Here is a 27,605-nt window from a genome sequence, read left to right as displayed (position 1 = left end):
TGTCACATTTTCTTTATCCAGTCTATCATTGATGGGCATTTGGGTTTGTTCCAAGTCTTAGTTATTGTGAATAGTGCTGTAGTAAACATAACATGTGCATGTTTCTTTATAGTAGAATGATATTCCTTTGGGTATCTACCCAGTAATGGGATCACTGGGTCAAATTGTATTTCTGGTTCTAAATTCTTGAGGAATCACCCCACTGTCTTCCACAATTGTTGAACTAATTTACCCTCCCACCAGCAGTGTAAAAATGTTCCTATTTCTCCACATCCTCTCCAGCATCTGTTGTCTATTGACTTTTTAATGATCACCATTCTGACGGCATGAGTTCTCAACGTGGTTTTGATTTGCATTTATCAGTGGTGATGAGTTTTTTTTCATATATTTGTTGGTCACATAAATGTCTTCTTTTGAGAAGTGTCCATATCCTTCACCTACTTTTTGATAGGATTGTTTGTTTCTTTTCCTTGTAAATTTGTTTAAGCTCTTTATAGATTATGGATATTAGCCCTTTGTTAGATGGATAGATTGCAAAAATTGTCTCCCATTTTGTAGGTTTCCTGTTCACTCTAATGACAGTTTCTTCTGCTGTATAGAAGCTCTTTAGTTTAATTAAATCCCATTTGTCAATTTTGGCTTTTGTTGACATTGCTTTTGGTGTTTTAGTTATGAAGTCTTTGCCCATGCCTATGTTCCAAATGATATTGCTGAGGTTTTCTTCTAGAGTTTTTATGGTTTTACATCTTATGTTGAAGTCTTTAATCCATCTTGAGTTAATTTTTGTATAAGGAAGGGGTCCAGTTTAAGTTTTCTGCATATGGCTAGCGAGTTTTCCCAGCACCATTTATTAAATCGGAATCCTTTCTTCCTTGCTTGTTTTTGTCAGGTTTGTCAAAGATCAGATGGTTGTATATCTGTGGCATTATTTCTGAGGCCTCTGTTCTTTTCCACTGGTCTGTATATCTGTTTTGGTACCAGTACCATGCTGTTTTGGTTACTGTAGCCTTGTAGTATAGTTTGAAGCCAGGTAGCATGATGCCTCCAGCTTTGTTCTTTTTGCTTAGGATTATCTTGGCTATATGGGCTCTTTTTTGGTTCCATATGAAATTTAAAGTTTTTTCTAATTCTTTGAAGAATGTCAGTGGTAGCTTGATGGGGATAGCATTGAATCTATAAATTACTATGGATCGTATGGCCATTTTCATAATATTGATTCTTCCTATTCATGAGCATGGAATGCTTTTTCATTTGTTTGTGTCCTCTCTTATTACCTTGAGCAGTGGTTTGTAGTTCTCCTTGAAGAGGTCCTTCACATCCCTTGTAAGTTTTATTCCTAGGTATTTTATTCTCTTTGTAGCAATTGTGAATGGGAGTTCCTGAGTAGTTTTTTTAAATAGCCCCTATGAAAAGGCAGATTTAAATAAATCCATCATGAATGTTCTTCAAGGAGTACATAGAGACATAAAATGGAACTCTAGGACTCTGAGCAATGTGATTATCATTCTGTACTAGTGTAATGCTTTTGTCAATAACTTCGATATTTTTTTCTCGAAGTAGAATAAATACAGTTTTTGAGAAAGCATATATAAAATTGCAGTGATCTACGCATGGCAAACAGTAAAATACCCAATTGGACACATCAAAGGCAGATTATAGCTCAGAAGGTCTCAGTCAGAAGTTGCATTGACTTGAGGTACAGACTTGTAAGAAAGGAATCCTAGAAGTTTGTTTGCTCAGATGAGTCCAAATCACCACAAGAACATTTTTCACTAAACTAAAGAGTGCTGTGTTTTTAGTCTGATGATTCAAAGGTGTGTGGTTCTGTAGTCTTCAGTACCTGTAAGTGCCACTAAGGCAAATTGAGCTATTTTAAAGGAGAAAGAGTTTAGAAGATTAAAAGGAGAAAACCTCAACATTATTGTTGGTGTTCTAAGTGACAGGCTGAATAGGAAGGGAATCTGTACTTATTTTTGAAGCATTTTGGTTTACTCCCACATTAGATCTAGCCCCAGAGTACAGTTCTCTTGAGGTCTCTCTATCCTATGAGAAAGGCATGGTTGAATAGTTGAGTTTAAAATGAGTGAAAGGAGATAGTTATATGTAACCAGCACAGATTGCTAAAGGAATGAAAAAAAAAGAGAACACTGTTGGGTCTAAACTGTTAGCAAGTCCTTGAAAGTAAATGTAAGGACTCGTTGAAGTAATTTGAACTATACATTGACATCTTAATGCATTGCCTGGCTCAAACATTAGGTCCAATATATTGTGGACATTGTTAAACATGGATATTTAATGATCATTAAAATAGACAAGTTAGGTATTTGTTACTGCCAGAAGTAGACCATTTATTCAATTCAGTGTGAAAATATACTTTATGAAATATTTGCATCAGCTGTGCAACAGACATCTTAAAAAATGAGCAACATCAAGCCAGTCATTGTAAGTATAACTATAAGGAAAAAAAGTATTAGACATGCGTATTGCATTTTATCCTCCTTCTTAAGTTAATGGTGGATGTTAAAGCTTTCCTTGGTTGTGTATCAACTTTATTATCCCAAACATGCATTGAATCCATAGTCTGCTTACAAGTTTCATCATGCTTGGTTTTAGGTATTAGGTATTAGAACTAAACAGAGAACCAATATATTATGCCGTAGAGTTTGGCACTCTGTTTAGTAAGTCATTACTGTTACCTCACCTTAACTGGTAGAGCTGCTTGTTTTGTGGACATGACCTCTTCTTTTTGCTAGTTATGCCTATGGAAAGGTCATTCAACCCAATAATGGCTTCTCATTTAGTCTAGAAATCAGACAAAAGCTTTGCAGCTGTGAAATGCAGCCCATTTAAAAATTAACCTATTGTAAATTCTTAATGATTGAGAAATTCTGCAATTTGCTATGATTTGTGGTTTGTGTTGCAATTAGAATAGGAAACAGCAGAGATGATGCAGTCAGAATGATGTGAATTTGGAAAATGAAGAGAAAGAAACTTAGCAGACACTGAGCTTGGTTCAAGCCAAGGTATTATGACCTTCTCCCCTCATCAGTCATATATCACTTTGTCTCCCACCTTTAGACTCTCCCAAGTGAAGTGTAATCCTTGAAAATAATTACTTAAATTACTGTTTTAAATTACTTAAATACGGCCGGGCGCGGTGGCTCACGCCTATAATCCCAGCACTTTGGGAGGCCGAGGCAGGTGGATCACGAGGTCAAGAGATTGAGACTATCCTGGTCAACATGGTGAAACCCCGTCTCTACTAAAAATACAAAAATTAGCTGGGCATGGTGATGCATGCCTGTAGTCCCAGTTACTCAGGAGGCTGAGGCAGGAGAATTGCTTGAACCCAGGAGGCGGAGGTTGCGGTGAGCCGAGGTTGCGCCCTTGCACTCCAGCCTGGGTAACAAGAGCAAAACTTTGTTTCAAAAAAATAAATAAATAAAAATAAAATAAATAAATTACTTAAATATTCATTAAGTAAAATTGTCTGTAAGTGTAGTCTGCCTTCTCCTCCTTTAATACTTTTTCAACCTAGAGCCTAGATTATTAGAGAAAAAGGAGGGCATAGTTTTTGATTCATGAAGACCTGGAATTCAAATTTGATTAATAAAACAAATCAGCTCTGTATCCTCATGCAGATTACTTAAACTCTCTGGCTGCAGCTTCCACATCCAGAAATCTCACTGGACTCTTGTACAGATTAGATTAGATACTGTATTAGAGAACTTGGTAGGGATACAGTGTTTCTTCATCTTTTACTATCTATTAAACCCTGATCAAATTCTATAACTCCTCTATGCCTGTGTTTCTGTGAAATGGGGATATTAATACCTACTTCCTAGGGTTGTGAGGATTAAATAAATAGTGCAAAGCCCTTAAAACAGTACTCTACATCTAGTAAGTGTTCCATAATTTAACCATCTGATTGACAGATCAAATCAATAATCAACAAATAACACTGATAGATAATGTAGATGAAACATGTAGGGTACAGTAAGACAACTTATTAAAGCTAGAAAATTAAGCACGGCCATGTCATTTAATGCTTTGTAATGGGAAGCCACTGACAAGGATGATGTGATTGATAATACTTTTTTTTAACCTACCTGCTTAAGTTTCTTTTTTTATTTTGATTTACCTTTTACATACAGTCATTCACTCCTTTTGGTGTATGAGTTTAGACAAGTGCATAGTGGCATAGAGTCACTACTGGAATCAAGACAGAATAGTTCCGTCACCACTCGCCACCGCCACCATTAAAAAGCCCCACATGACACTCCTTTGTAATAAATTGCTTTTCCTACTTCTAAATCTGAATCCGCTTTCTGTTTCTATAATTTTGCCTTTTCTAGTATGTCATGTAAATGGAATCACATACTTTATAGCTTCTAAAATCAAGCTTCTTCAGTTCAGCTCAGTGCATTTGGAATTAATCCATATTATTCTATTCATCAGTGGTTTACTAATAATTCTTATTCTTGAGTAGTATTTCCTTATGGAACTATACTACAGTTTGTTTATTCAGTATTTGAAAGGCATTTAAATTGTTTCCAGTTTGGGATGGTTACAAATAAATATGCTGTAAACATTTATTCAAGTTTCTATGTGAACAAATGTTTTCATTTCTCTTGGGTAAAATACCTAGGAGTGAAATTGCTGGCTCTTATACTAAGTGTATGTTTGACTTTATAAAGAAACTGCCAAACTGTTTTCTAACATGGTTATACCATTTTACATTTCCACTAGCAATATACAAGAGTTCAGTTGCCTTACGTTGTTGTCAACACTTCGATATTGTCAATATATTTTACTTTAGACATTCTAATAGGTATATATAGTATCTAATTGTGATTTTAATTTGAATTTTCATAGTTACCAAAATAATTTTGAACATACAGTATTATGTGCTTATTTGTCATCTATATAGCTGCTTTGATAAAGTGTCTGTTCAAATTGTTTGCCCATTTTTAAAATTGAATCGTTTGTTTTTTATTGAGTTTTAAGGTTTTTTTTAATGTGTTCCATACAAATCCTTTGTCAGATATGTGATTTGCAAATATTTTATTCTAATCTATGTGTTATCTTTTCATTCTCTTAACAATATATTTAGAGAGCGTAAGTTTTAAATTTTGATGCCTTTTATCAGTTTTTCATTTTATGAATCATATTTTTGGTGTCATTTCTAAGAAATCTTGCCCAACCCTAGGTCACAAAGATTTTCTTTTATGTTTTCTTTTAGAAGTTTTATAATTTTCAGTTCTATATTTAGGTGTACTTTACAGCTTAATTTTTATGTAATATGAATAGCATAGGTTGAGTTGTGTATTTTGTGTATGAATATCCAATTGTTCCAGTACCATTTATTGAAAAGACTATCATTTCTTCATTGCATTGCCTTTGTGCCTTGGTCAAATATCAATTGACCTTATATTTGTGGATTTTTTTGTGAGCTCTCTATTTTGTTTCACTGATCTATGTGTCTCTCTGCTTACCAAACAATACCACACTGTCTTGATAACTATAGCTTTATACTAATTCTTGAGATCAAATTAGTATCACTTCTTCAAATTTGTTCTTTTATAAATTTTTTCAAGTTTTTTTGGCTTTCTGTATAAATCAGGTTGTTGATATCCACTAAAAAATTCTATTGGGATTTTGCTTGTGATTATGTTAAATCTGTAGATCATTTTGGGAAGAATTCACGTCTTAACAATATTGAATCTTTCAATCCATGAACATGGTATATATCTCTCTTTTTTTTAGGTTTTCTTTGATTTATTTCTTTCATCAGTATTTTGTAGTTGTTAACGTATAGATCCTGCAATATTATTTTAGATTTATACCTATTTCATGTTTTGTAGTTGTGTTATTGTAAATTATACTTTTAAAATTTTAAGTTTCCAACTGTTCATTGTTGGTATATAGATATTCAATTGGTTTTAGTATTCTGCATCCATTTATGTATCTATTTAACATCCTTGGATTCTGCAACCTTGTTAAACTTACTTATTAGTTCTAGGAGCCTGTTTGTAGACCCTTCTATGTAAGTAATCATGTTATCTGTGAATAAAGACAGTCTTATTTTTTCCTTTTCAACCTGTAGGTCTTTTATTTGTTTTCCTTCTAAGCAAGAGAATGACTTAACATTTTTCAAAAATAAATGTGGCTTCAGTATAAGGAATTGATAGGATGGGGAACTAAAAAAGAAAACAGTTTGGAAGTTGTCACAAGAATCTGAGACACTCTGATAGGTTGGACTACAATGATGACAGTAAGAGAAGAAAGAAATATACTCAGATTATATTTTGGATGTAGAATTAATAAGCCTGGGTAATGAATTGAATATTAGGCAAAAGAAGAGGAAGGGATCAGGAGGACACCAAGATCTCTGTTACAAGGAATTGGGTGGATAGAGTTGCCATTTATTGCAATGGAGAAGATGAGAGAGGAAACAGATTTGGAAGCAGGTGAAAAGTTGAGTTTTGAAAAAATATGAATAAAATATAAGAAGAGGAGCTTGGGAATGAGTTAGATCTATGTAGGACCCCATTCAACAGCTTGTAGAGACATTTTCATTCCATTGGCTTGTAGCTATAGCATCCAAGATTATAAGATCTTTTTTACCTCAGGATTTTAGACACGTTAATCACTGCCTTAAGTGTGTGTGTCTTCCCTCCCCTGGACACTCCCACTTACTTTCCTTCTCTTTCTACTGCCTTCCCTCCCTCCTTTCTTTCCTTCTTTAGGCTGGGGTCTTATCATCCTATAGGTCTTAGCTTAAATATCATCTCCTCAGACCTTACCTAAAGCCAGATGTCCTTCTTTATGCATTAGTCTCTGTTACACAATATTTTCTTCATAGGCGTTATCATTTTGTAAACATTTTGTAATTGTTTTCTTGTTTGTTGTCTGCCTTTCACACTAAGACTACATTCCAAAGATCAGAGACTGTGTCTACCTTGTTTACCTTGTGTCACCAGTCCACAGCACCTTACTGGGCACATGGTTGATCAGTATTTGTCAGGTGAGAGCAATAATGGTTCTAGAGCTCAGGAAACATGGCAAGAAAGAACATTTGGGAGTTATCCACATGTAGATGGTATTTAAAACTATAGGGGTAAATAAGATTGCTAGAGAAAGAAAAGAACCCAGTACCAGCCCCTAGGGACTTCTAAACTTTAAAAGAGAAGAGATTAGCAAAGAAACCTGAGAAAGAATAGCAAAGGATAGAGGGAGGAAAAGCAGATTCTGGAATTTAAGGAAACCTCTTTCCTGAGGATCTCCTCTACTCTAAACTGGTACAACCAATGAAGAGTACATAGTTTACTGATCTAAATCAGAGTTGATGAAATTAACTTGATAAGAAATTCTGTTCTATACCATGATCTGGTTTCTGCACCTCCAGCAAAGTTCTTCATACTCTGTTTGGTTTCCACTAAGTGCTAGACATAATCTGTGTGTAGGTTTTAGAGACTAGGATCAGAAAGGATGAATGAAAAGAACTTAGGACAGAGGTTAGCAAATGTGCTTGGTTGGAGGAACGATCCAAGATGGCCGATCGATAACAGCTTGGGATTGCAGCTCTCAGTCAAAGCGCAGAGAACTAGAGGACGCCACACTTTTAGACAAATTCTGGTCGCTCATGGAGCAGAAGATCCCCAGTGGACTAACCACACGGGTCACCAGCGCGACTCTTGTGGCTGGCGCAGCGGTTTCGCCAGCAGCTCAGCGCAGCAGCTCTCGGAGCAGAGTAAACAGGGCTGGCTCCCCTTCTGACCCAGGCCTGGAGGACCCACACGGGCCGCCAGCATGACTCTTGTGGCCGGCGCAGAGGCTTTGCTGGCACCTCAGCGCCGCAGCTCTCGGAGCAGAGTAAACAGGGCCAGCTCCCCTTCTGACTGAGGTTTGGAGCCCGGGGAAGGCAGAGTCGCCCATTACAGACACAAGAAGGAAGCCAGACAGGAGAATCCTGGGCAGAAAAGCACCATCAGTCTTAACGCCACAGTTCTGGCCCTGGGAACTAACAACTTGGACGTCCAATCAAGAGACCTAATCTGAAAGTTGGTAATTTCAAAGACGACAGGAGGATAAATTTACAATGATGGGAAGAAACCAGCGTAAAAAGGCTGAGAATACTCAAAATCAGAACGCCTCTCCCTCGAAAGATGATCACAGTTCCACATCAACAATGGAACAAGGCTTGACGGAGAACGAGTGCATCCCAATAACAGAATCACTCTTCAGGGAATGGATAATAAGAAACTTCTGTGAGTTAAAAGAACATGTTGTAGCTCAACGTAAAGAAACTAGGAACTTTGAAAAATGGTTTGACGAAATCCTATTGAGAATAGACAACTTAGAGAGGAATATAAGTGAATTAATGGAACTGAAGAATACAATACAGGAACTCCGAGAAGTATGCACAGGTTTGAACACTCGAATTGTTCAAGCAGAAGAAAGGATAACAGAGGTCAAAGTCCAACTTAATGAAAGAAAACAAGAAGACAAGATTAGAGATAAAAGGATAAAAAGGAATGAGCAAAGTCTCCAAGAAATGTGGGACTATGTGAAAAGACCAAATTTACATTTGATAGGTATACCTGAATGCGATGGAGAGAATGAATCCAAGCTGGAAAATACCCTTCAGGATATTATTCAGGAAAATTTTCCTGAACTAGCAAAGCAGGTCAATATTCAACCCCAGGTAATACAGAGAACACCACAAAGATATTCCTCAAGAAGACCAACCTCAAGGCACATAATCGTTAGATTCACCAGGGTTGAAACGAAGGAGAAAATACTAAGGGCAGCCAGAGAGAAAGGTCAGGTTACACACAAAGGGAAGCCTATCAGACTTACAGCAGATCTCTCAGCAGAAACTCTACAGGCCAGAAGAGAGTGAGGGCCAATATTCAACATCCTCAAAGAACAGAACCTTCAGCCCAGAATTTCATATCCAGCCAAACTAAGCTTCACAACTGAAGGAAAAATAAAATCTTTTATGAACAAGCAAGAACTCAGAGATTTTATTACCACCAGGCCTGCTTTACAAGAGCTTCTGAAAGAAGCATTACACACAGAAAGAAACAACCAGTATTAGCCTTACTAAAAATATACCAAAAAGTAAAGAGCACCAACATAAAGAATTTTCATCAACGAATGGATCAAACAGCCAGTTAACATCAAATGGTAGTAACCCTAAATTTAAATCAACTAAATCCCCCAATCAAAAGACACAGCCAAAACCCAACGGCATGTTACATCCAGACCTGTTTCACATGCAAGGATACACAAAGACTCAAAACAAAGGGATGGAGAAAGATTTACCAACCAAATGGAGAGCAAAAATAAATAAATAAATAAATAAAAAGCAGGAGTTGCAATTCTTGTAGCGAATAAAATAGATTTTAAAGCAACAAAGATATAGTGGTAAAAGGATCAATACAACAACAAGAGCTAACGATCCTAACACCCAGATACATAGGGACTTAAATTCAATGAGACAGAAAATAAGGATATCAAGGACTCGAACTCAGATCCGGAACAAGTAAACTTAATAAATATTTATGGAGCTCTCTACTTCAAATACATAAAATATACATTCTTGTCAATACCACATCACACCTACTCATAGGTTTAAATGAAACATTGATTGGCCATTATTAATACCCCCCCCTTTTTTTTTCCATAATAAAGCAATATTTCTGTTCACCCTCCCTCTCTCTCTTCCTCTTTCTTTCTCTCCTTTACTCATTTTTTTTTTTCTCCTTTCCTTCTCTCAAAAAAAGAAATCAACTTGTAAACCTCTAGATCCAGGTTGGCAATGTCTCTCTCATTGCTTGAATTCCCTTCCCTCCCCTCCCCTCCCCTCCCCTCCCCTCCCCTCCCCCCCTTCATCCCTTCCTTCTTCCCTCCCTTCCTCCTTCCCGCCCTTCCTGCCTTCCTCCCTTCCTCCTTCCTTCCTTCCTCCATTCCTCCTTCCCTCCCTAAAAAAATAAAATAAAATAAAATAAAAATGTGCTTAATGTTGCCTTATGCACAGCACCTCTAAGCCAAAAGAAATACCTAACAATTTCATTTATTAAGCAAGTAGATCCAAACAACTAAGTGTCTGTGTTTAAACAACTTAGCATGTGTTAAAGGCCATACAACTTCTCATATATTGGAATCAGATTGGATACCACCAATGACATGTCCTGTTCCACATTGATTTTTTTTTGCACAATATATGGCTTTAATCAAAATAACTATCCAAGACTCAGCTTTGCAAAGACATAATGTCATCTAAAGAAATTCTGTATTAAACTGTGAACTCGCCTCAACTAGTAATTTTCATGGTGTCCAACCCCTGTCACTGTCTTTCCCTAAAAACGTAAAATAATCCACAATGCCCTTGTGAACTGCTGTAGCTCTCTGGCTGCCTCATTGCAGTTTACGAGCTGTGGACTCAGAGCATTATTCCAGGACTTTTTGTTTTTCATTTAAATATTTATTTTTTATATTTTGTGCCTCTACATTAAAATCAAACCTGATGTTTATAATCATTGGTGAAACATAGTTTATTTTAGGATTTTTTTTTTTTTTTTTTTTTTTGAGGCAGAGTTTCGCTCTTGTTACCCAGACTGGAGTGCAATGGCACGATCTCGGCTCACCACACCCTCCGCCTTCCTGATTCAAGCAATTCTCCTTTGTCAGCCTCCTGAGTAGCTGGGACTACAGGCGTGTACCACCATGCCCAGCTAATTTTTGTATTTTTAGTAGAGACAGGGTTTCACCTCGTTGACCAGGATGGTCTCTATCTCTTGACCTCATGATCCACCCACCTCGGCCTCCCAAACTGCTGGGATTATAGGCGTGAGCCACTGCGCCTGGCCTATTTTAGGATTTTTTTGTTTCAAAAAAGTATGAAAGTCAAACATATGTAATGTTGAAAATTTGGAAAATACAGCAACACACAGAGAAGAAAATAAAAGTCACTTCTAATTCCACCATCCACCAGTAACCACTACTAACATGTTTTTGTATATCTGTCAAGTTATTTTCTATGAAATAATAACTGTGACTAACTGATTTTATGGGATGGTAGAAATCTGTAGTTTCGTGTAAATTTCATACCCTTTAGTTGTGACTTGTCTATAATGACTTGGGATAAGTAAATAAGATAGAGTTATAGCTGTTCCTTTCCTAAGTAACTGCTTTCATTAGTTGCGTATCTGACTGAAGTACATGAAGACCCCACCATTCTAGAGGGAGAAACTTCCTGCTGCTGTGTTTCTTTTCTTTTTTCTTTCTTTTTTTTTTTTTCTTTGCATTTTAGGTTTTGGGGTACATGTGAAGAACATGCAAGATAGTTGCATAGGTACACATGTGGCAGTGTGAGTTGCTGCCTTCCTTCCCTTCACCTATATCTGGCATTTCTCCCCATGCTATCTCTCCCCAACTCCCCCCCCCCACTGCTGTCCCTCCCCTATTCCCCCCAATAGACCCCAGTGTGTAGTGCTCCCCTCCCTGTGTCCATGTGTTCTCATTGTTCATCACCCACCTCTCAGTGAGAATATGCGGTATTTCATTTTCTGTTCTTCTGTCAGTTTGCTAAGAACGATGTTCTCCAGGTTCATCCATGTCCCTACAAAGGACACGAACTCATCATTTTTGATTGCTGCATAATAGTCTTGGTGTATATGTGCCACATTTTCCCAGTCCAGTCTATCATCGATGGGCATTTGGGTTGGTTCTAGGTCATTGCTATTGTAAACAATGCTGCAATGAACATTCGTGTGCATGTGTCCTTATAGTAGAACGATTTATAGTCCTTTGGATATATACCCAGTAATGGGATTGCTGGGTCAAATGGAATTTCTATTTCTAGGTCCTTGAGGAATCGCCACACTGTCTTCCACAATGGTTGAACTAATTTACACTCCCATCAGCAGTGTAAAAATGTACCTATTTCTTCACATCCTCTCAAGCATCTGCTGTCTCCAGATTTTTTAATGATCACCATTCTAACTGGCGTGAGATGGTATCTCAATATGGTTTTGATTTGCATTTCTCTAATGACCAGTGATAATGAGCATTTTTTCATATATTTGTTGGCCTCTTGTATGTCTTCTTTTGTAAAGTGTCTGTTCATATCCTTTGCCCATTTTTGAATGGGCTTGTTTGTTTTTTTCTTATAAGTCTGTTTGAGTTATTTGTAAATTCTGGAGATCAGCCCTTTGTCAGATGGGTAAACTGCAAAAATTTTTTCCCATTCTTTTGGTTGCCATTTCACTCTAATGACTGTTTCTTTTGCTGTGCAGAAGCTGTGGAGTTTGATTAGGTCCCATTTTTCTATTTTGGCTTTTGTTGCCAGTGCTTTTGGTGTTTTGTTCATGAAGTCCTTGCCTACTCCTATGTCCTGAATGGTTTTGCCTAGATTTTCTTTCAGGGTTTTTATGGTGCCAGGTCTTATGTTTAAGTCTTTAATCCATCTGGAGTCAATTTTAGTTTAAGGTGTCAGGAAGGGGTCCAGTTTCTGCTTTCTACACAGGGCTAGCCAGTTTTCCCAACACCATTTATTAAACAGGGAATCCTTTCCCCATTGCTTGTTTTTGTCAGGTTTATCAAAGATTGTATAGTTGTAGATATGTTGTGTTGCCTCTGATGCCTCTGTTCTGTTCCATTGGTCTATATCTCTGTTTTGGTACCAGTACCATGCTGTTTTGATTACTGTAGCCTTGTAGTATAGTTTGAAGTCTGGTAGTGTGATGCCTCCCGCTGTGTTCTTTTTACTTAGAATTGACTTGGGTATGTGGGCTCTTTTTTGGTTCCATATGAAGTTCAAGGTGTTTTTTTCCAGTTCTGTGAAGAAGGTCATTAGATTGATGGGGATAGCATTGAATCTGTAAATTACTTTGGGCAGTACAGCCATTTTCATGAAATTGATTCGTCCTAACCATGAACATGGAATGTTTCTCCATCTGTTTGTGTCCTCTCTTATTTCATTGAGCAGTGGTTTGTAGTTCTCCTTGAAGAGGTCCTTTATGTTCCTTGTTAGTTGTATTCCTAGGTATTTTATTCTCTTTGTAGCAATTGTGAATGGCAGTTCATTTTTGATTTGGCTCTCTTTAAGTCTGTTATTGGTATATAGGAATGCTTGTAATTTTTGCACATTGATTTTGTATTTTTAGACTTTGCTGAAGTTGCTTATCAGTTTCAGGAGATTTTGGGCTGAGATGATGGGGTCTTCTAGATATACTATCATGTTGTCTGCAAATAGAGACAATCTGGCTTCCTCCTTTCCTATTTGAATGCCCTTTATTTCTTTTTCTTGCCTGATTGCCCTGGCTAGAACTTCCAATACTATATTGAATAGGAGTGGTGAGAGAGGGCATCCTTGTCTAGTGCCAGATTTCAAAGGAATGCTTCCAGTTTTTGCTCATTCAGTATGATATTGGCTGTTGGTTTGTCATAAATAGCTTTTATTATTTTGAGATATGTTCCATCAATACCGAGTTTATTGAGGGTTTTTAGCATAAAGGGCTGTTGAATTTTGTCAAAGGCCTTCTCTGAGTCAATTGAGATAATCATGTGGTTTTTGTTTTTGGTTCTGTTTATGTGGTGAATTACGTTTATAGACTTGAGTATGTTGAACCAGGCTTGCATCCCCGGGATGAATCCTACTTGATCATGGTGGATAAGCTTTCTGATGTGCTGTTGCAATCGCCTTGCCAGTATTTTATTGAAGATTTTTGTGTCTATGTTCATCATGGATATTGACCTGAAGTTTTCTTTTCTTGTTGAGTTTCTGCCGGGTTTTGGTGTCAGGATGATGTTGGTCACATAAAATGATTTGGGAAGGATTCCCTCTTTTTGGATTATTTGGAATAGTTTCAGAAGGAGTGGTAACAGTTCCTCTTTGTGTGTCTGGTAGAATTCGGCTGTGAACCCATCTGGACCTGGGCTTTTTTTGTGTGGCAGTCTCTTAATCTGTTGCTTCAGATCTTGTTATTGGTCTATTCATGGTTTCAACTTCTTCCTGGTTTAGGCTTGGGAGGACGCAAGTGTCCAGGAATTTATCCATTTCTTCCAGGTTTACTAGTTTATGTGCATAGAGTTGTTTGTAATAATCTCTGATGATGGTTTGAATTTCTGTGGGTTCTGTGATGATTTTCCCTTTATCGTTTTTTATTGCATCTATTTGGTTATTCTGTCTTTTCTTTTTTATTAATCTGGCTAGTGGTCTGTCTATTTTGTTGATCCTTTTGAAAAACCAGCTCTTGGATTTATTGATTTTTTTGAAGGGTTTTTTTTGTGTCTCTGTCTCCTTCAGTTCTGCTTTGATCTTAGTTATTTCTTGTTGTGTGCTAGCTTTTGAGTGTTTTTGATCTTGTTTCTCTGGCTCTTTCAATTTTGATGATAGGGTGTCAATTTTGGATCTCCCCACTCTTCTCATGTGGGCACTTATTGCTATATATTTTCCTCTAGAAACTGCTTTAAATGTGTCCCAGAGATTCTGGCATGTTGTGTCTTCGTTCTCATTGGTTTCGAAGAACTTCTTTATTTCTGCCTTCATTTTGTTGTTTATCCAGTCAACATTCAAGAGCCAGTTGTTCAGTTTCCATGAAGCTGTGCGTTTCTGAGTTAGTTTCTGAATTCTGAGTTCTAACTTGATTGCACTGTGGTCAGAGAGACTGTTTGTTATGATTTCAGTTCTTTTGCATTTGCTGAGGAGTGATTTACTTCCTATTATGTGGTCAGTTTTAGAGTAGGTGTGATGTGGTGCTGAGAAGAATGTATATTCTGTGGATTTGGGGTGGAGAGTTCTGTAAATGTCTATCAGGTTTGCTTGTTCCAGGTCTGAGTTCGAGCCCTGGATATCCTTGTTAATTTTCTGTCTGGGAGATATGTCTACTGACAGTGTTGACAGTGGAGTGTTAACGTCTCCCACTATTATTGTGTGGGAGTCTAAGTCTCTTTGTAATTCATTAAGAACTTGCCTTATATATCTGGGTGCTCCTGTATTGGGTCCATATATATTTAGGATCGTTAGCTCTTCTTGTCGTATCGATCCTTTTACCGTTATGTAATGTCCTTCTTTGTCTCTTTTGATCTTTGTTGCTTTGAAGTCTATTTTATCAGAGACGAGAATTGCAACTCCTGCTTTTTTTCCCTCTCCATTTGCTTGGTAAATCTTCCTCCATCCCTTTATTTTGAGCCTTTGTGTATCCTTACATGTGAGATGGGTTTTCTGGATACAGCACACTGATGGGTTTTGGCTTTTTATCCAATTTGCCAGTCTGTTTTTTTGATTGGTGCATTAGGCCATTTATATTTAGTGTTAATATTATTATGTGTGAATTTGATACTGCCATTTTGATTCTAGCTGGCTGTTTTGCCCCTTAGTTGATGCAGATTCTTCATTTTGTTGATGCTCTTTAGCATTTGGTATGCTTTTGGAATGGCTGGTACTGGTTGTTCCTTTCTATGTGTAGTGCCTCTTTCAGGAGCTCTTGTAAAGCAGGCCTGGTGGTGACAAAATCTCTGAGTACTTGCTTGTTTGCAAAGGATTTTATTTTTCCTTCACTTCTGAAGCTCAGTTTGGCTGGATATGAAATTCTGCATTGAAAGTTCTTTTCTTTAAGGATGTTGAATATTGGCCCCACTCTCTTCTGGCTTGTAGTGTTTCTGCTGAGAGATCTGCTATGAGTCCGATGGGCTTCCCTTTGTGGGTAACCCGACCTTTTTCTCTGGCTGCCCTTAGCATTTTCTTTTTCATTTCAACCCCTTCTTTTTTTTCTTTTCAGGGCTGTCCTGCCCAGCAAGGAGGCAGCCTAATCACTGTCTGCCTGCAGAGGCTTTACTGATCTACTGTTGGGTCTGCCTTGCTGCCGTGGGCTCCACCCTGCTGCTGTGTGTATTTCCCTGCAGTCTTGTTTATATGGGTGTGGTTAGAACTGCCTAAGCAATGGTGGTCCGCCTCTGATGGCGGACTCTCTCTGTTATTGTGGGTTGCCTCAGCAACAGCAGGCTGTGTCAACAATTGCAGACTACCTCCGTAGGGGTGGAGTGCCTCAGTAATGGTGGACGCCCCTCCCCTACAGAGCTGGACTGTCCCAGGTTTAGCTGTGCTTGTCGTAAAACTCTCAACCCTGAGCGTTTCCAGTTGCTGTTTGTTTGTTTGTTTGTTTTTGTGGGTGTGGGACCCACTGAGCCTCATCACCTTGCTCCCTGCCTCAGAGCCCTGTTTTTTTTAAGTTGAACTGTTGACTCTCTCCCAGGTGTTCCAGTCGCCTGCTGAAAGGGTGCTGGGATCTGTGTGATTTCCAATGTGGTGACCCACTGCGCTGGCTGAAACAACGTCTCTGCCCGGAAATCTCCTGGCCTGACTGTATGTTTCAGTCCTGTTTAATCAGATGAATGGGCTAATCTGCCTTCCCGGATCTCCAATTGCCAGTTTAACAGGGAGACCAGACCAGTATATTTTGTATGGAGAGCCGCTGCACTGCGGCACTGGCCAAAACAGCCGTGCCAGCCAAAACAGCCGCACTCGTGACCCGTGGGGCTTCTCCACCTGGGAATCTCCTGGTCTGTGGGCAATAAAGATCTGTCTGGAAATGTGGCTTCCACTCACCCTCTGTGCTTTCACTGGGAGCTACAATCTTGAGCTTCTCCTACAGTGCCATCTTGAATCTTCCTGCTGCTGTGTTTCTAACCTAGCAAATGCAAGCATGCTATTTACTCAGTGCTTCCTCATTAGAGAGGTACAAGCACCAATAGATTTTAATACAGGAACCTTTTTTTGAAGTACTAGTCTAACATATGTTTGAAAAAGGTAACATGACAAGTATTTTACTTCTTTTAATAGGCAGATGCACTTTCTTGAAGTAATAGGTCATGGCCCTGCTATAAGGTAGTAGTTGTAGAAGTCTCTTTATCTAATAATTCAGATTTAATCTATTCATATTGTTATGACACCACATAGAAAACTTTTATAATTCTATCTTATTTCTGATGTCATTGTTTATTTTCTCTGCCTTCATAAAAACTGAAAGTTATTTACATGAAAATGAGATTTTTGTTTAAGTTCATTTACTCAAGATATGTTTTAAAAATCCACTTTCTTTCACACTATAGAAGGAAATTTTGAATTTTCAAAAAGTAGAATTATAACTTCAGAAAAGAAAAAAATGGCCAATTTAGTTTAACTCTATGTACACAATTTTATAGTCTCATATATTCATCCCCCACCTTTCTTTCCTTCTTTCTCTCTCTGTTCTTTTTCTCTGCTTTAAATTCTGACCAAAATAAGTTGTGACTGTACTTTCTAAGCATAGCCTGGACTGTTGACATGCAATTATGTTCTTTTAAAAAATCCCCCATAGGCTGGGTGCAGTGGCTCACCCATGTAATCCCAGCACTTTGAGAGGCCAAGGCAGGAAGATTGCTTGAGCCCAGGAGTTTGAGACCAGCCTTAACAACATAGGGATACCTCATCTCTACAAAAAAAAAAGTAAAATATTAGCCAGGCTTGGTAGTGCACAACTGTGGTCTCAACTACTTGGGAGCCTGAGGTGGGATGGCTTGAGCCCAGGAAGTCAAGGCTGAAGTGAGCTGTGATTGTACCACTGCACTCCAGCCTGGGTGACAGAGTGAGACCTTGTCTCAGGAAAAAGAAAAAAAATCTTTGGTAGGGGGTCCCATGGAGAAAAAGTGGAAGCAAGGTAAAAAGACATGGGAGCCACCTGAGAGTTCCCAGTGGCCAAAACTAGAACAATTTGAGCAACAAAATGAGTGATGAGTATTTCATTATAAACCAAAGAATAAAGTAAATATCCATGAGTCCACACCGATACAGATAAGCAATTAAATGAGTAAATAGGAGAGAAGGGATAAACCTTTCTTACAGAAGAACTCTAGATAATAGATGTAGAGAGAATGGAGAATACAAAAAATTCCATTAGAACACCACAGGAATAATTGCTCAGGCAAGAGTTACAGATGAATGCCAAAATTAGTAAGTGAAACTTTGTGAAACAGGATATTTGTATAGTGTCAGAATATTTCCCCCAATAAATTTATAATTTCTGTTATGTTTGTAATAAATGTCCATAAATTCTTTGCTACCCTTCCTTCCAGAAAGTAGAGCTTAATTCTCCTCTTCTTGAGCAGGACTGAGCATAGTGATTCCCAACTAATTAATAGAGTAGGAAAAGGGGAAAAAAATGTAACTTTACAGTAAAGAAACCTGGTACATATCATCTTAACCAGCTGATCAGGGTTAACACCACCAGTATTAAGTCGTGCTGAAATCTTATGCCCCCAGATGTGATGCAGTGAGAAGGGAACTTCTCCATTATAGCATTCTTTCCCCAAAGCCACAACCTCAGTCCAACCAAAAGAAAACATCAGAAAATCCCAAATTGAGGAACCAAAATATCTGGCTTGTACCCTTCAAAAGTATCAAAGAAAATGTAAGAAACTGTCAACAGATTGAAAGAGAGTAAGGACAAGTGGCAACTAAATGTAGTGTGCTTTCTTGGGCTGGATCTTGGAGTCTGAATAAAGACTATAGTTTAGTTAATTGTGTTGTACCAATCTTACTTTCTAATAGTGTTGGTAAATGTATCATGATAGGCAAAATATAAACATTAGAGGAAGCTGGGTGAAGACAGTACCGGTTGAGCACTGCAAATTCAAAAATCCAAAATTCGAAATACTCCAAAATTCGAAACTGCTTGAGTACCAGCATGATACTCAGAGGAAGTTCTCATTTCAGATTTCAGATTTTTGGATCTCAGGTGCTCAGCAAATATTCCAAAAATCACCTGCTCCTCCCTGTCCACCCCCCCACCAAAAAACCAGAAATTCAAGACATTTCTGGTCCCAAGCACTTTGGATAAGGGATATTCAACTTGTATGTAAATGCTGTACTATCTTTACAACTCCTCTGTCAACCTAAAATTATATCAAAATTAAAAGTTAAGAATGAAGAAAGACTCCTGGTGGCTTTGTCAGTCTAAGGATATTTGTTATTTTAAAGTATCTTCAGAGAGAATTAGTTCAGAGAAATCACCCTTCCCCAAGCCTTTGTGCAGTTTCTGTCTAAAAGAAAGATGAGTTCTCGGTAATAAAACTGAACTCTACAGAGCAGGGGACATTTTAGAGGCTTAGTCCCACTACTAGAAATATAGATGCATCTTTGCCTAGTTGTAAAGGTCAGTTCAGCCAACACTAATTATGTGCCTTTTGTTGCTTAAATTACAAAAAATGTATCCTGTAAAAAAGTGACAGAGTAGATCAACTGCGATTCTACCCACATCTGTTTTGTGCTCTTCATTCCAGATATTATCTTTGAACTGCAAATCTAAAATCTTCAGAAGTACGAGATCCACTTTCATCTGATAGTTTCTTAACCCCAGATTATTGATAGATTCAAATAGTATAAAAGTGTGGTGTGCAATAAGATGGATATATGTAACAATTTTTTTCAACATAAAATATACTGTGTGTTGCTCTATTTTTTTTTTCAGAAACAGTAAAACCTCATTAATTCAATGTAATTTGGGGTACAGATATGAAATCCTGATTTATAAATATTATTTTTACTTTCAAGGTCTCATTAACTCAAATTAGGGTAACAGTTGATTAAAAGACCTAATGGGATCCTGTTTTAGTAAATAATAATGTGTAATTGGTTGAGGATGATTATTGTCATAGTAACAAATTAGATACTAAAATTAAACTCCTCTTCTGTATACCAGTCATTCTTTTGATCTTACCATTAGTGGAAACTGTTTTTAGTTTGTGTAGATGTAGGAGATATTATTTTTATTAGTTAAATGTATTTTACCACCTAACCAAATGAGTAGCTTGTAGTGTGTCTGTCTTGGGAATATAAGTTGTGTGATCAATGAAGAATGATGTATTGTTCTAAAATATGGAAGTACATTGAAATATGGAAATACATTTCAGTTAGTGGTGGTGGGTTTGTGCATTTTCTGGAAAGCTCTGTTTTCCAGATTTTTAATGGCTGAGGAGATACACAGGTAGTTAATAATACTTCTTAATTGCTATAGTCAGATTAAGCAACACATAGTTTGTAGCAATTCTGAAACAGAGAACACAAGAATGACAAGCTATATGATAAAGACCACAATTACTAATCAGCAAAAATATAGAATACACATTGTTGACTAGCAAGCCATTCTTGTAAAATGCATAAGATAAAATTTTCTTGACAGGGTTCAAAGTGAACCTTTCTATGTCATCATGGTTCCTTTGGTAAGTTTACTTGTAAGGTGTTTTTTTTTTAATTAAACAGTGTTTCTTGCTAAAAGAAATAAAGATACAAATAAATGGAAAGACATTTTGTGCTTGTGGAAAACTTAATAATATTAAAATATCTATACTACCAAAATGCATTCAGCCCCTATCAACATCCCAATGGTATTTTTTTGCAGAAATTAAAAAAACTATCTTAAAATTTATACAGAATCTTAATAGACCCGAAATACTCAGAAACAATCTTGAGAAAGAACAAAGATGGAGGCCTCACACTTCCTGATTTCAAAACATACTTCAAAGCAACTAATTTAGACGGCATACCTAATTACTGGCATAAAGATAGAGATACAGACTAATGAGCAGAATAGAGAGCCCAGAAATAAATTATTGCATATATGGCCAAATGATTTGCCGCAAGGTCACCTAGACTACACAATGGGAAGGGATGATATCTTCAACTAATAGTGTTGGGAAAACAATATCCACATGCAAAAGAATGAAGTTGAACCCCTACCTTACACCATATTCAAAAGTTAACGCAAAAATAGATTAAAGACCTAAACATAAGACCTAAAACTATTAAACTTGTAGAAGATAACATAGGAGAAATCTTTAGGACATTGGATTAGGCAACAATTTCTTGCGTGCAACACCAAAATCATAGGCAACAAAGTTAAAAAATAAAGAGGACTACATCAGACTTAAAAACTTATGAACATCAAAGGAATCAACAACTGTGTGAAAAGGCAGCCTACGGAATGGGAGAAAATAATTGCAAATCGTACATCTGATAAGAGGTTAATGTCCAGAATATATAAGGAACTCCTACAGTTCAACAACATTAAACAACCCAATTAAAAAATGGGCAAAGGTCTTCAATCGAAATTTCTCTGAAGAAGGTATGTAACAAATAAGCACATGGAAAGATACTCAGTCATTAGGGAAATGCAAATCAAAACCACAGTGAGATAGCACCTGACACCATCAGGATGGCCACTATGAAAAGAACAAAAAAATTAAATTACAGCACAGTAAACAATGGGAGTAAAAAATTTTTTAAAAACAAAAACAAAGAAGTGTCAAGGTTGCAAAGTTGGAACCCTTGCCTACTGTCAGCAAGAATGTAAATTGATGTAGCCATTATGGAAAACAAAGCAGTCCTCAAAAGATTAAAAATAAAATTATGATATGATCCAGTCATGCTACCTCTGGATATATATCCAAAAGAATTTAAAACTGGGTCTCGAAGAGTGATTTTCACACCCACATTTATTGCAGCATTATCCAAAATAGCCAAGAGGTGGAAGCAGCCCACATGTCCATTGACAGATGAATGGCTAAGAAAATGTGTATGCATACAGTGGAATATTATTCTGCCTTTAAAAAGAAAGAATTTCTGTCACATGCTACAACATGAATGAACTTTAAGGACATTATAATAAGTGATAAGCCAGTCACAAATGGACAAATAGTGTCTGATTTTGTTAACACTCATATGAAGTACCTAAAGTAGTCAAAATCACAGAAACAGAAAGTTATATAAAGGCAGTTATCAGGGTCTGAGTGGAGGGAAGGAGTGGGGGATTAGTGTTTAGGGAGTATAGTATTTCAGTGTTGCAAAAAGGAAAAGTTTTAGACATCTGTTGCAAAATATGTGGATACACTTAGCACTGCTGAATACTTAAAAATGGTTAAGATGGAAATTTTAATGTTTTTTTAACCACAAATTTTAAAAAGCAATGTTTTGTTGCCTAATTTTATATTCAGTTAACAATTTTACTGATTGTCTACTATGTCCCAAGTACTTTCAGTTATTATTCTTGCAGTGACCCAGTAAATTAGGAACTCGTTCCCCATTTAAAAAATTGGAAAATAGAGACTGAAAGGTTTAGAAACTTATTTCTGTTAGACCCTACATGTGGTATAGCAAAATTGTTTACCCAACTGAATGAGTTGTCCAATACTTGTGTATAGACAATGTTTCCAAAATAAAAGGAAGTAGGTCCCTAGAAAGCAAGGCAAGAGAATTGAGACTAAAATAATGAATATTTGAGAATAAATTTAGCAAGTTTGCTACTTGGAATATCACTTTTTGGGGCATATCTAGTTCTAAAACCACTGAATGTATTGGACCTGTTGGAATTGCTGAAAATGCAGATCGTACAATCAAATGTAATACTCTTTAATGGAAAGGAATACAGTTTGAAAGTTTTTACGAAGATATGTACTGCCTAATCTGTGAATTGAAAGCATCTTTTAAAAATGTACTTCCCTTCATATTCCTAGGTGGTAGTGAATATGTGGGTAGAAAAATGAGAATGTTTCAGATAATGCTAATGAAGTTAAATGATTGCAATCTACCATATTGTGAGGAAAAGTTGTTAGCTATGAAAGATGAGGACAGAATTAAAATATTACCATGACTGGCATTTGATTTGAAAACTGCAAAGATAAGCTTAGGTTCCTATTTATGAAAACCATTCTCACAGCCCAGTGAAATATCTTTTAAAAGGTTCTATAGTTACCATGGATACTTTTTAGCTTTGATAGAGTATCCATATTCAGTCATCTGAGGTGAAGAAGCCAAAAAACCCATGAACTAATGTCACAAGTAGCTTCGTCTCTAAATTTGTACTAGTTTGGGGATGGAAAGGATAATTTGCCTGAAGATTAGGTTTTTGGTTAATTGTCACTGCTTGAAAAGCAAAATATTTAGGATGCATGTTGCCTGAATTTGGATATACTAGTATTCAGTTTTTATATGTAATTTTTTCACTTAACTAGTACAGGGCATTTCTTAGATTTTAACATAGGAGTTTAGATGGTTAGACCTTCCTGAAAGTTGATGAAACCTAGGCAGTATAACCAATTTCTGAAAGCCATAGAGACACAGACAATATTGAAGGCATTGGTCCCCATAGTAACATATTTGCATTTGGCCCAGAGTGGCTGGTTTCTGCTTAGCTTCTTTTAATTGCTATATATTGACAGCCGTTTTCACAACTGTTTTTACAATGTCGGATAAGTGAGCATGTGTACAAGGGAGGGCACTGCATATCTTAAGCTTGATTAGATGCTTCAGGTGACAAAGAGCTCTGCATGAAGCGTTACTGAGGTATTTTTATCATTCCTAATGTGTCTGTCACATAGTAGAAGTAAAAAGCCTTTCATTTAAATATTTTCCTCAATTCTCTTTCAAAACAGGTGACAAAAGAGCTGAAACAGTATGATAACAAAATTATAGAATGCAAATTTGAGAACAACAGCTGGGTCTTCATGAGACAGAGAACAGACAAAAGTTTTCCTAATGCCTACAACACTGCCATGGGTGAGTATGACAGCCTACCAGTGCTTATTGCATTAAAAAAAAAAATTAAGGTGTCAGACCCAAAGTGTGCTGCCTTTGTTGTTTTGCTTAATGGGGCATAGTCATTTTGACTTCATCCTTGTTTGATGGGAAGGATATGTCAAGCCTGTCTCCTGTTTGGCTCCAGTTGGAAGGTTCTGCTCTCTAAACTGGGAGTCTTATGCCCAGGCACCCGAAAGAGAAGTTTAAAGGGCAGGATAGTGGGCGGTATACAAGTTGAATTTATTGAACAACAACAACAACAGAAACCATGATGATTTCAGATCTATTCAAAACTATAAAAACCATTGTTTGCCAGATGGTAAAAGACAAAATTAGCAGGGAAAAATGTAATTTCCAGCTCTTAAAATAGCTTTATAAACAATGGAGAACAAAGTAAATGAAAACCATTTAAAAAGACAAAATCTGCTATGCTATTCTTCAGAGTGTTCTTAGGGTACAATATGAATGCTTGGGGAATTCAGAATAGTAAGTTTCTTTCATGGGAAAAAACACAAATTAATTGAAGTTTATAAGGTACACCACTACCAGTAGCAGTTGTTGCTCTGGATTGCATTCTTAGTGGAGCTGAAAAAAGGTAAAAACCAACATAACAGATTAATCAAACTGTGTACTTTTAGAACGTGCAGTTGAGGAGGAGGAGGTGGAGGAGGAGGAGGAGGATATAAGCTAATGAGAAAATATAGAAATTGCCAGTTTCAGCTTTGCAGTTTTGAAGTTACTGTTGTACATTTAGGAGTTCTCGTTTGCATGAGCACCCATGTTCAGACAAGATGAGTTAAATTTCAAAAGTAGGGATGATTAAGCCAGTATCTTTTTTTCCAAGACCAAATAGGTAAATAAAATTAAAAGGACTGGCACTAAATTTTGATAAGAGAAGATAAAATAATAGGGTCTGCCAGCTACAATGAAACCACCTGTTCAATAGGAATGGTAGCTGGTGCCATGCTTTATGTTTTGCAGAGTGGACTTCTTTCTGAAAGATTGAAGGACTGTAGTGCACGTTTTCTATAGAAGTTTTAGTTGACTACAGACTGTAGTGCAATGTGTTGTGTTAGATTCATATCCCATAAAAACTGGTTTAGGGGGGATAGAAAACATGGGGAAGACATGCTTATAGCCCTCATATTTAAAATTTTGGTTTAAAATTAATACTGCAGTAAAGAGCAGCCACTAGACAAGTGCATATTTTGGGTGCAGGGAGGGAGGAGATCATTTAATCTGAAGCCTGTCACTCAAATCAGTAAAATGGAAGTATTTAGCATATTGGGATGAAAACCTTTCTCATGAGCTTGTGGTGAGTCAGCTGCCTTAATTAACCCTCATGTGAGACACGTGTCTCCCTTTGTCCACAGCTGTGTGCAATAGCATCTCAAACCCTGTCACCAAGGAGATGTTGTTTGAGTTCATCGACAGATGTGCTGCAGCTTCTCAAGGACAGAAGCGAAAGCATCATCTTGACCCTGACACAGAACTCATGCCACCACCGCCACCCAAAAGACCACGCCCTTCATCCTAAGACCTGCCTGTGACTTCAGGGTTAAGAGGAAAGATGAATGAGGAAAGTTGTTGTTAACCATTTTTGTAGCCAGAGAAATTGAAAAACGAATGTGGCTTGATGTATATACATTTGAGTTTTTTTTTTAAGAAAAGAGAAAGGTATTGTAGCCAGCCTGTAAATACTTGATGCATTTATGTCCTCAGTGCTGCGATACATCATGGACTTAAACATTTTATTTATCTGATAAACTCAGCCTTACCTTGTGGAATCTGAAGACTGAAATATCCAAAGGTTTAAACAAGATTGAAATCAATGAAAAAGAGGCCTTGTTTTTATATGGGTAACTTCACATTTAATTTATAAAGTTAACAATCTGGAAACTGTGAGCCCATAAAACAGTATTTTTTAGAAGTTGTGTTACAACTATAGCAAATTTTCCTTTTAAAAAAATGTAGGCAATGGCATTAAACATTCTTGCTATCATTAACCATGGATTTCCTACATTTCTGAGATTCCTGTATTCAAAAACAAATGACAAGGTTGTTAAGCATTGTACTATATTAAACAACTTGGTCTGGTTTCTATCATTTTAACAAGTTTTTTGGAAATGTACAAGTAAAAGAGTAAAGCTCCATTCTTGTGAATTGCATTGTTTCTAAAGGAAGTATTTTGAGTGTTTTCATGTGTTTTTATTGTTTCAACAATGATATCAGATACCCAGTGTGTCCATTCCAGCAGTGGTTTTGAGTTACTTCATGGAACTTGGACATACACCACCAGGTCCTTTATGTGTTGTTCTCCTGGGAGACTTTTCTTGTTTAAAATGCCAGGGCTACTTCCACTTTACCACAGTGCTATCAGCACATTGTAAATCACATTAAAACACACAACTCACTGTGATCTATGGGAGCGACACCAAATACAAACGGTGTTGTGTTACTTCCCTCGAACAAAACAGCACAGGGAAAGCCAGCTGACTCCTTTGATTAGAAGGTAATGTCATGGAATAGAATGCTGTCACTAGAAAATGCTCTCCCACTGCTAGATAAATGCAGAGGCAAAGTGTAGACATCTGTAGGAACTAAATATCAAGGAAATCAAGACATTCATTTTCAAAGCCAGAATTCTATCTACATTCTATTCTGTGGGTATTATTTCTGTTATACATCTAAATTTTAAAATGTTTACTGATAGATAATGGATTTAAAGGGCGGCTGATTGATCATCTGCCATTGTTGAGAAAGTGTGTTCTAATTGGTTTGTGAAAGAAATCTGAGAATTAGCTAAATGGAGGCTAATGTATTTATTTTTAGAGGTACAGGTTTTAAGTAAATGTATTTAAAACAATTTTCATGATCTGAATTGTATATGTATATGCATATATGTGTAAGTATATGCAAGTGTATATTCTTCTACTGATTCAGTCAGACATGAAATCTAGCTGAATTACCTGATAGACTGAATATCTGACAGGATTTCTATGTGGACATAGCACAGATTAGCCAAAAATGTATTTATATTCACCTGAGTTTTAATGTTTTTAAACAAAGTTTTCTCCTGCAGTGCTTTTCTATATGAAATGGTTGAGTCATGCTTGGGCTTTTTGTTCGTTGTTCCCAAGTCATGTAATGTACAGTGAATTTATCCAAAACGCCATTGTAATGTTTTTTACTAGAGTGCTTTGCACATTTGGGCGCTAAAGGGATTAAAACAACTGATGCCGCAATGACTATTGAAAGAGGGAAAGTTCTCAAGGTTCCATAGTGTCTTTTAAAAAATGGATTTTAAAAAATGCCTATGCAACTCCAAACAGTCTGAGGCCTGCTTCCCCAAGACGAGTTACTCTCCCCACGGTATGCTGCTTTCCTCCAAGCCTGTGGAAAGGCAGAGCCCTTTTGCAGATATGAAAGCAAGCTTTTGCCAGTGATCTTTAATGGAGTTAAAATGTTTATGGTAATTGTAACCTTTAAATGAGTACATGAAAAGAGCATCTCACTTTTAATCCACCCAGATATTTTCTTCATGTCTTTGTGCATTTTAGTAGGACTTAATTTTCTTAATTTATTATTTCCTTCCAATTATAGTGACATATAGTAGTCAGCCTTATAAGTAGATCCCATTTAGCCCCTGAACATAATACCATCTGCAGTATTATAACAAGTCATTTAGAAGGTCGGGGGGATAATTTAGAGGCAGGATTTTGGACATTGTCAACAAAATGTGTTTCTTCTCAGCTCACTTTAACTTTTTTCTGAGACAGAAGTTTTTTAGACAAGAATAAGACAATTTTGCTTTCTTCAGTTATCACATGTAAAAGCTTTTGCTTTTTGTTAGGAAAAGGTTTGGATGACTCTGCTGTGTGGATGATTACATTTGCTTTCCGTGAAATGCTCCGAAAATGTCAGGACATTCCTTCTCCAGTTGTGTGTCAGTGCATATTGTAATAAAACTACTGATTTAAATTAG

At 36.9% G+C, this 27,605-nt stretch overlaps 1 protein-coding gene across 3 annotated transcripts in view; it reads left to right on the top strand.

The window, feature by feature from the left end:
* RNGTT (RNA guanylyltransferase and 5'-phosphatase) overlaps window positions 1–27,605 on the top strand; it is a 343,904-nt gene extending 316,299 nt beyond the window's left edge. For all 3 annotated transcript variants that reach the window (XR_013534377.1, XM_017971256.3, XM_002746807.4), the window contains 2 exons: window positions 23,476–23,599; window positions 24,994–27,605. Coding sequence is in view for 2 of the 3 variants with exons in the window: in XM_017971256.3 (XP_017826745.1) it covers window positions 23,476–23,599; window positions 24,994–25,157 (288 nt within the window). In the remaining variant the exon portion in view is untranslated. The remainder of the gene's footprint in view (window positions 1–23,475; window positions 23,600–24,993) is intronic.

The sequence above is a fragment of the Callithrix jacchus genome, chromosome 4 (genome assembly GCF_049354715.1).
Source record: "Callithrix jacchus isolate 240 chromosome 4, calJac240_pri, whole genome shotgun sequence".
Taxonomy (NCBI): domain Eukaryota; kingdom Metazoa; phylum Chordata; class Mammalia; order Primates; family Cebidae; genus Callithrix; species Callithrix jacchus.
This window is presented reverse-complemented; position numbering and strand designations above follow the sequence as displayed.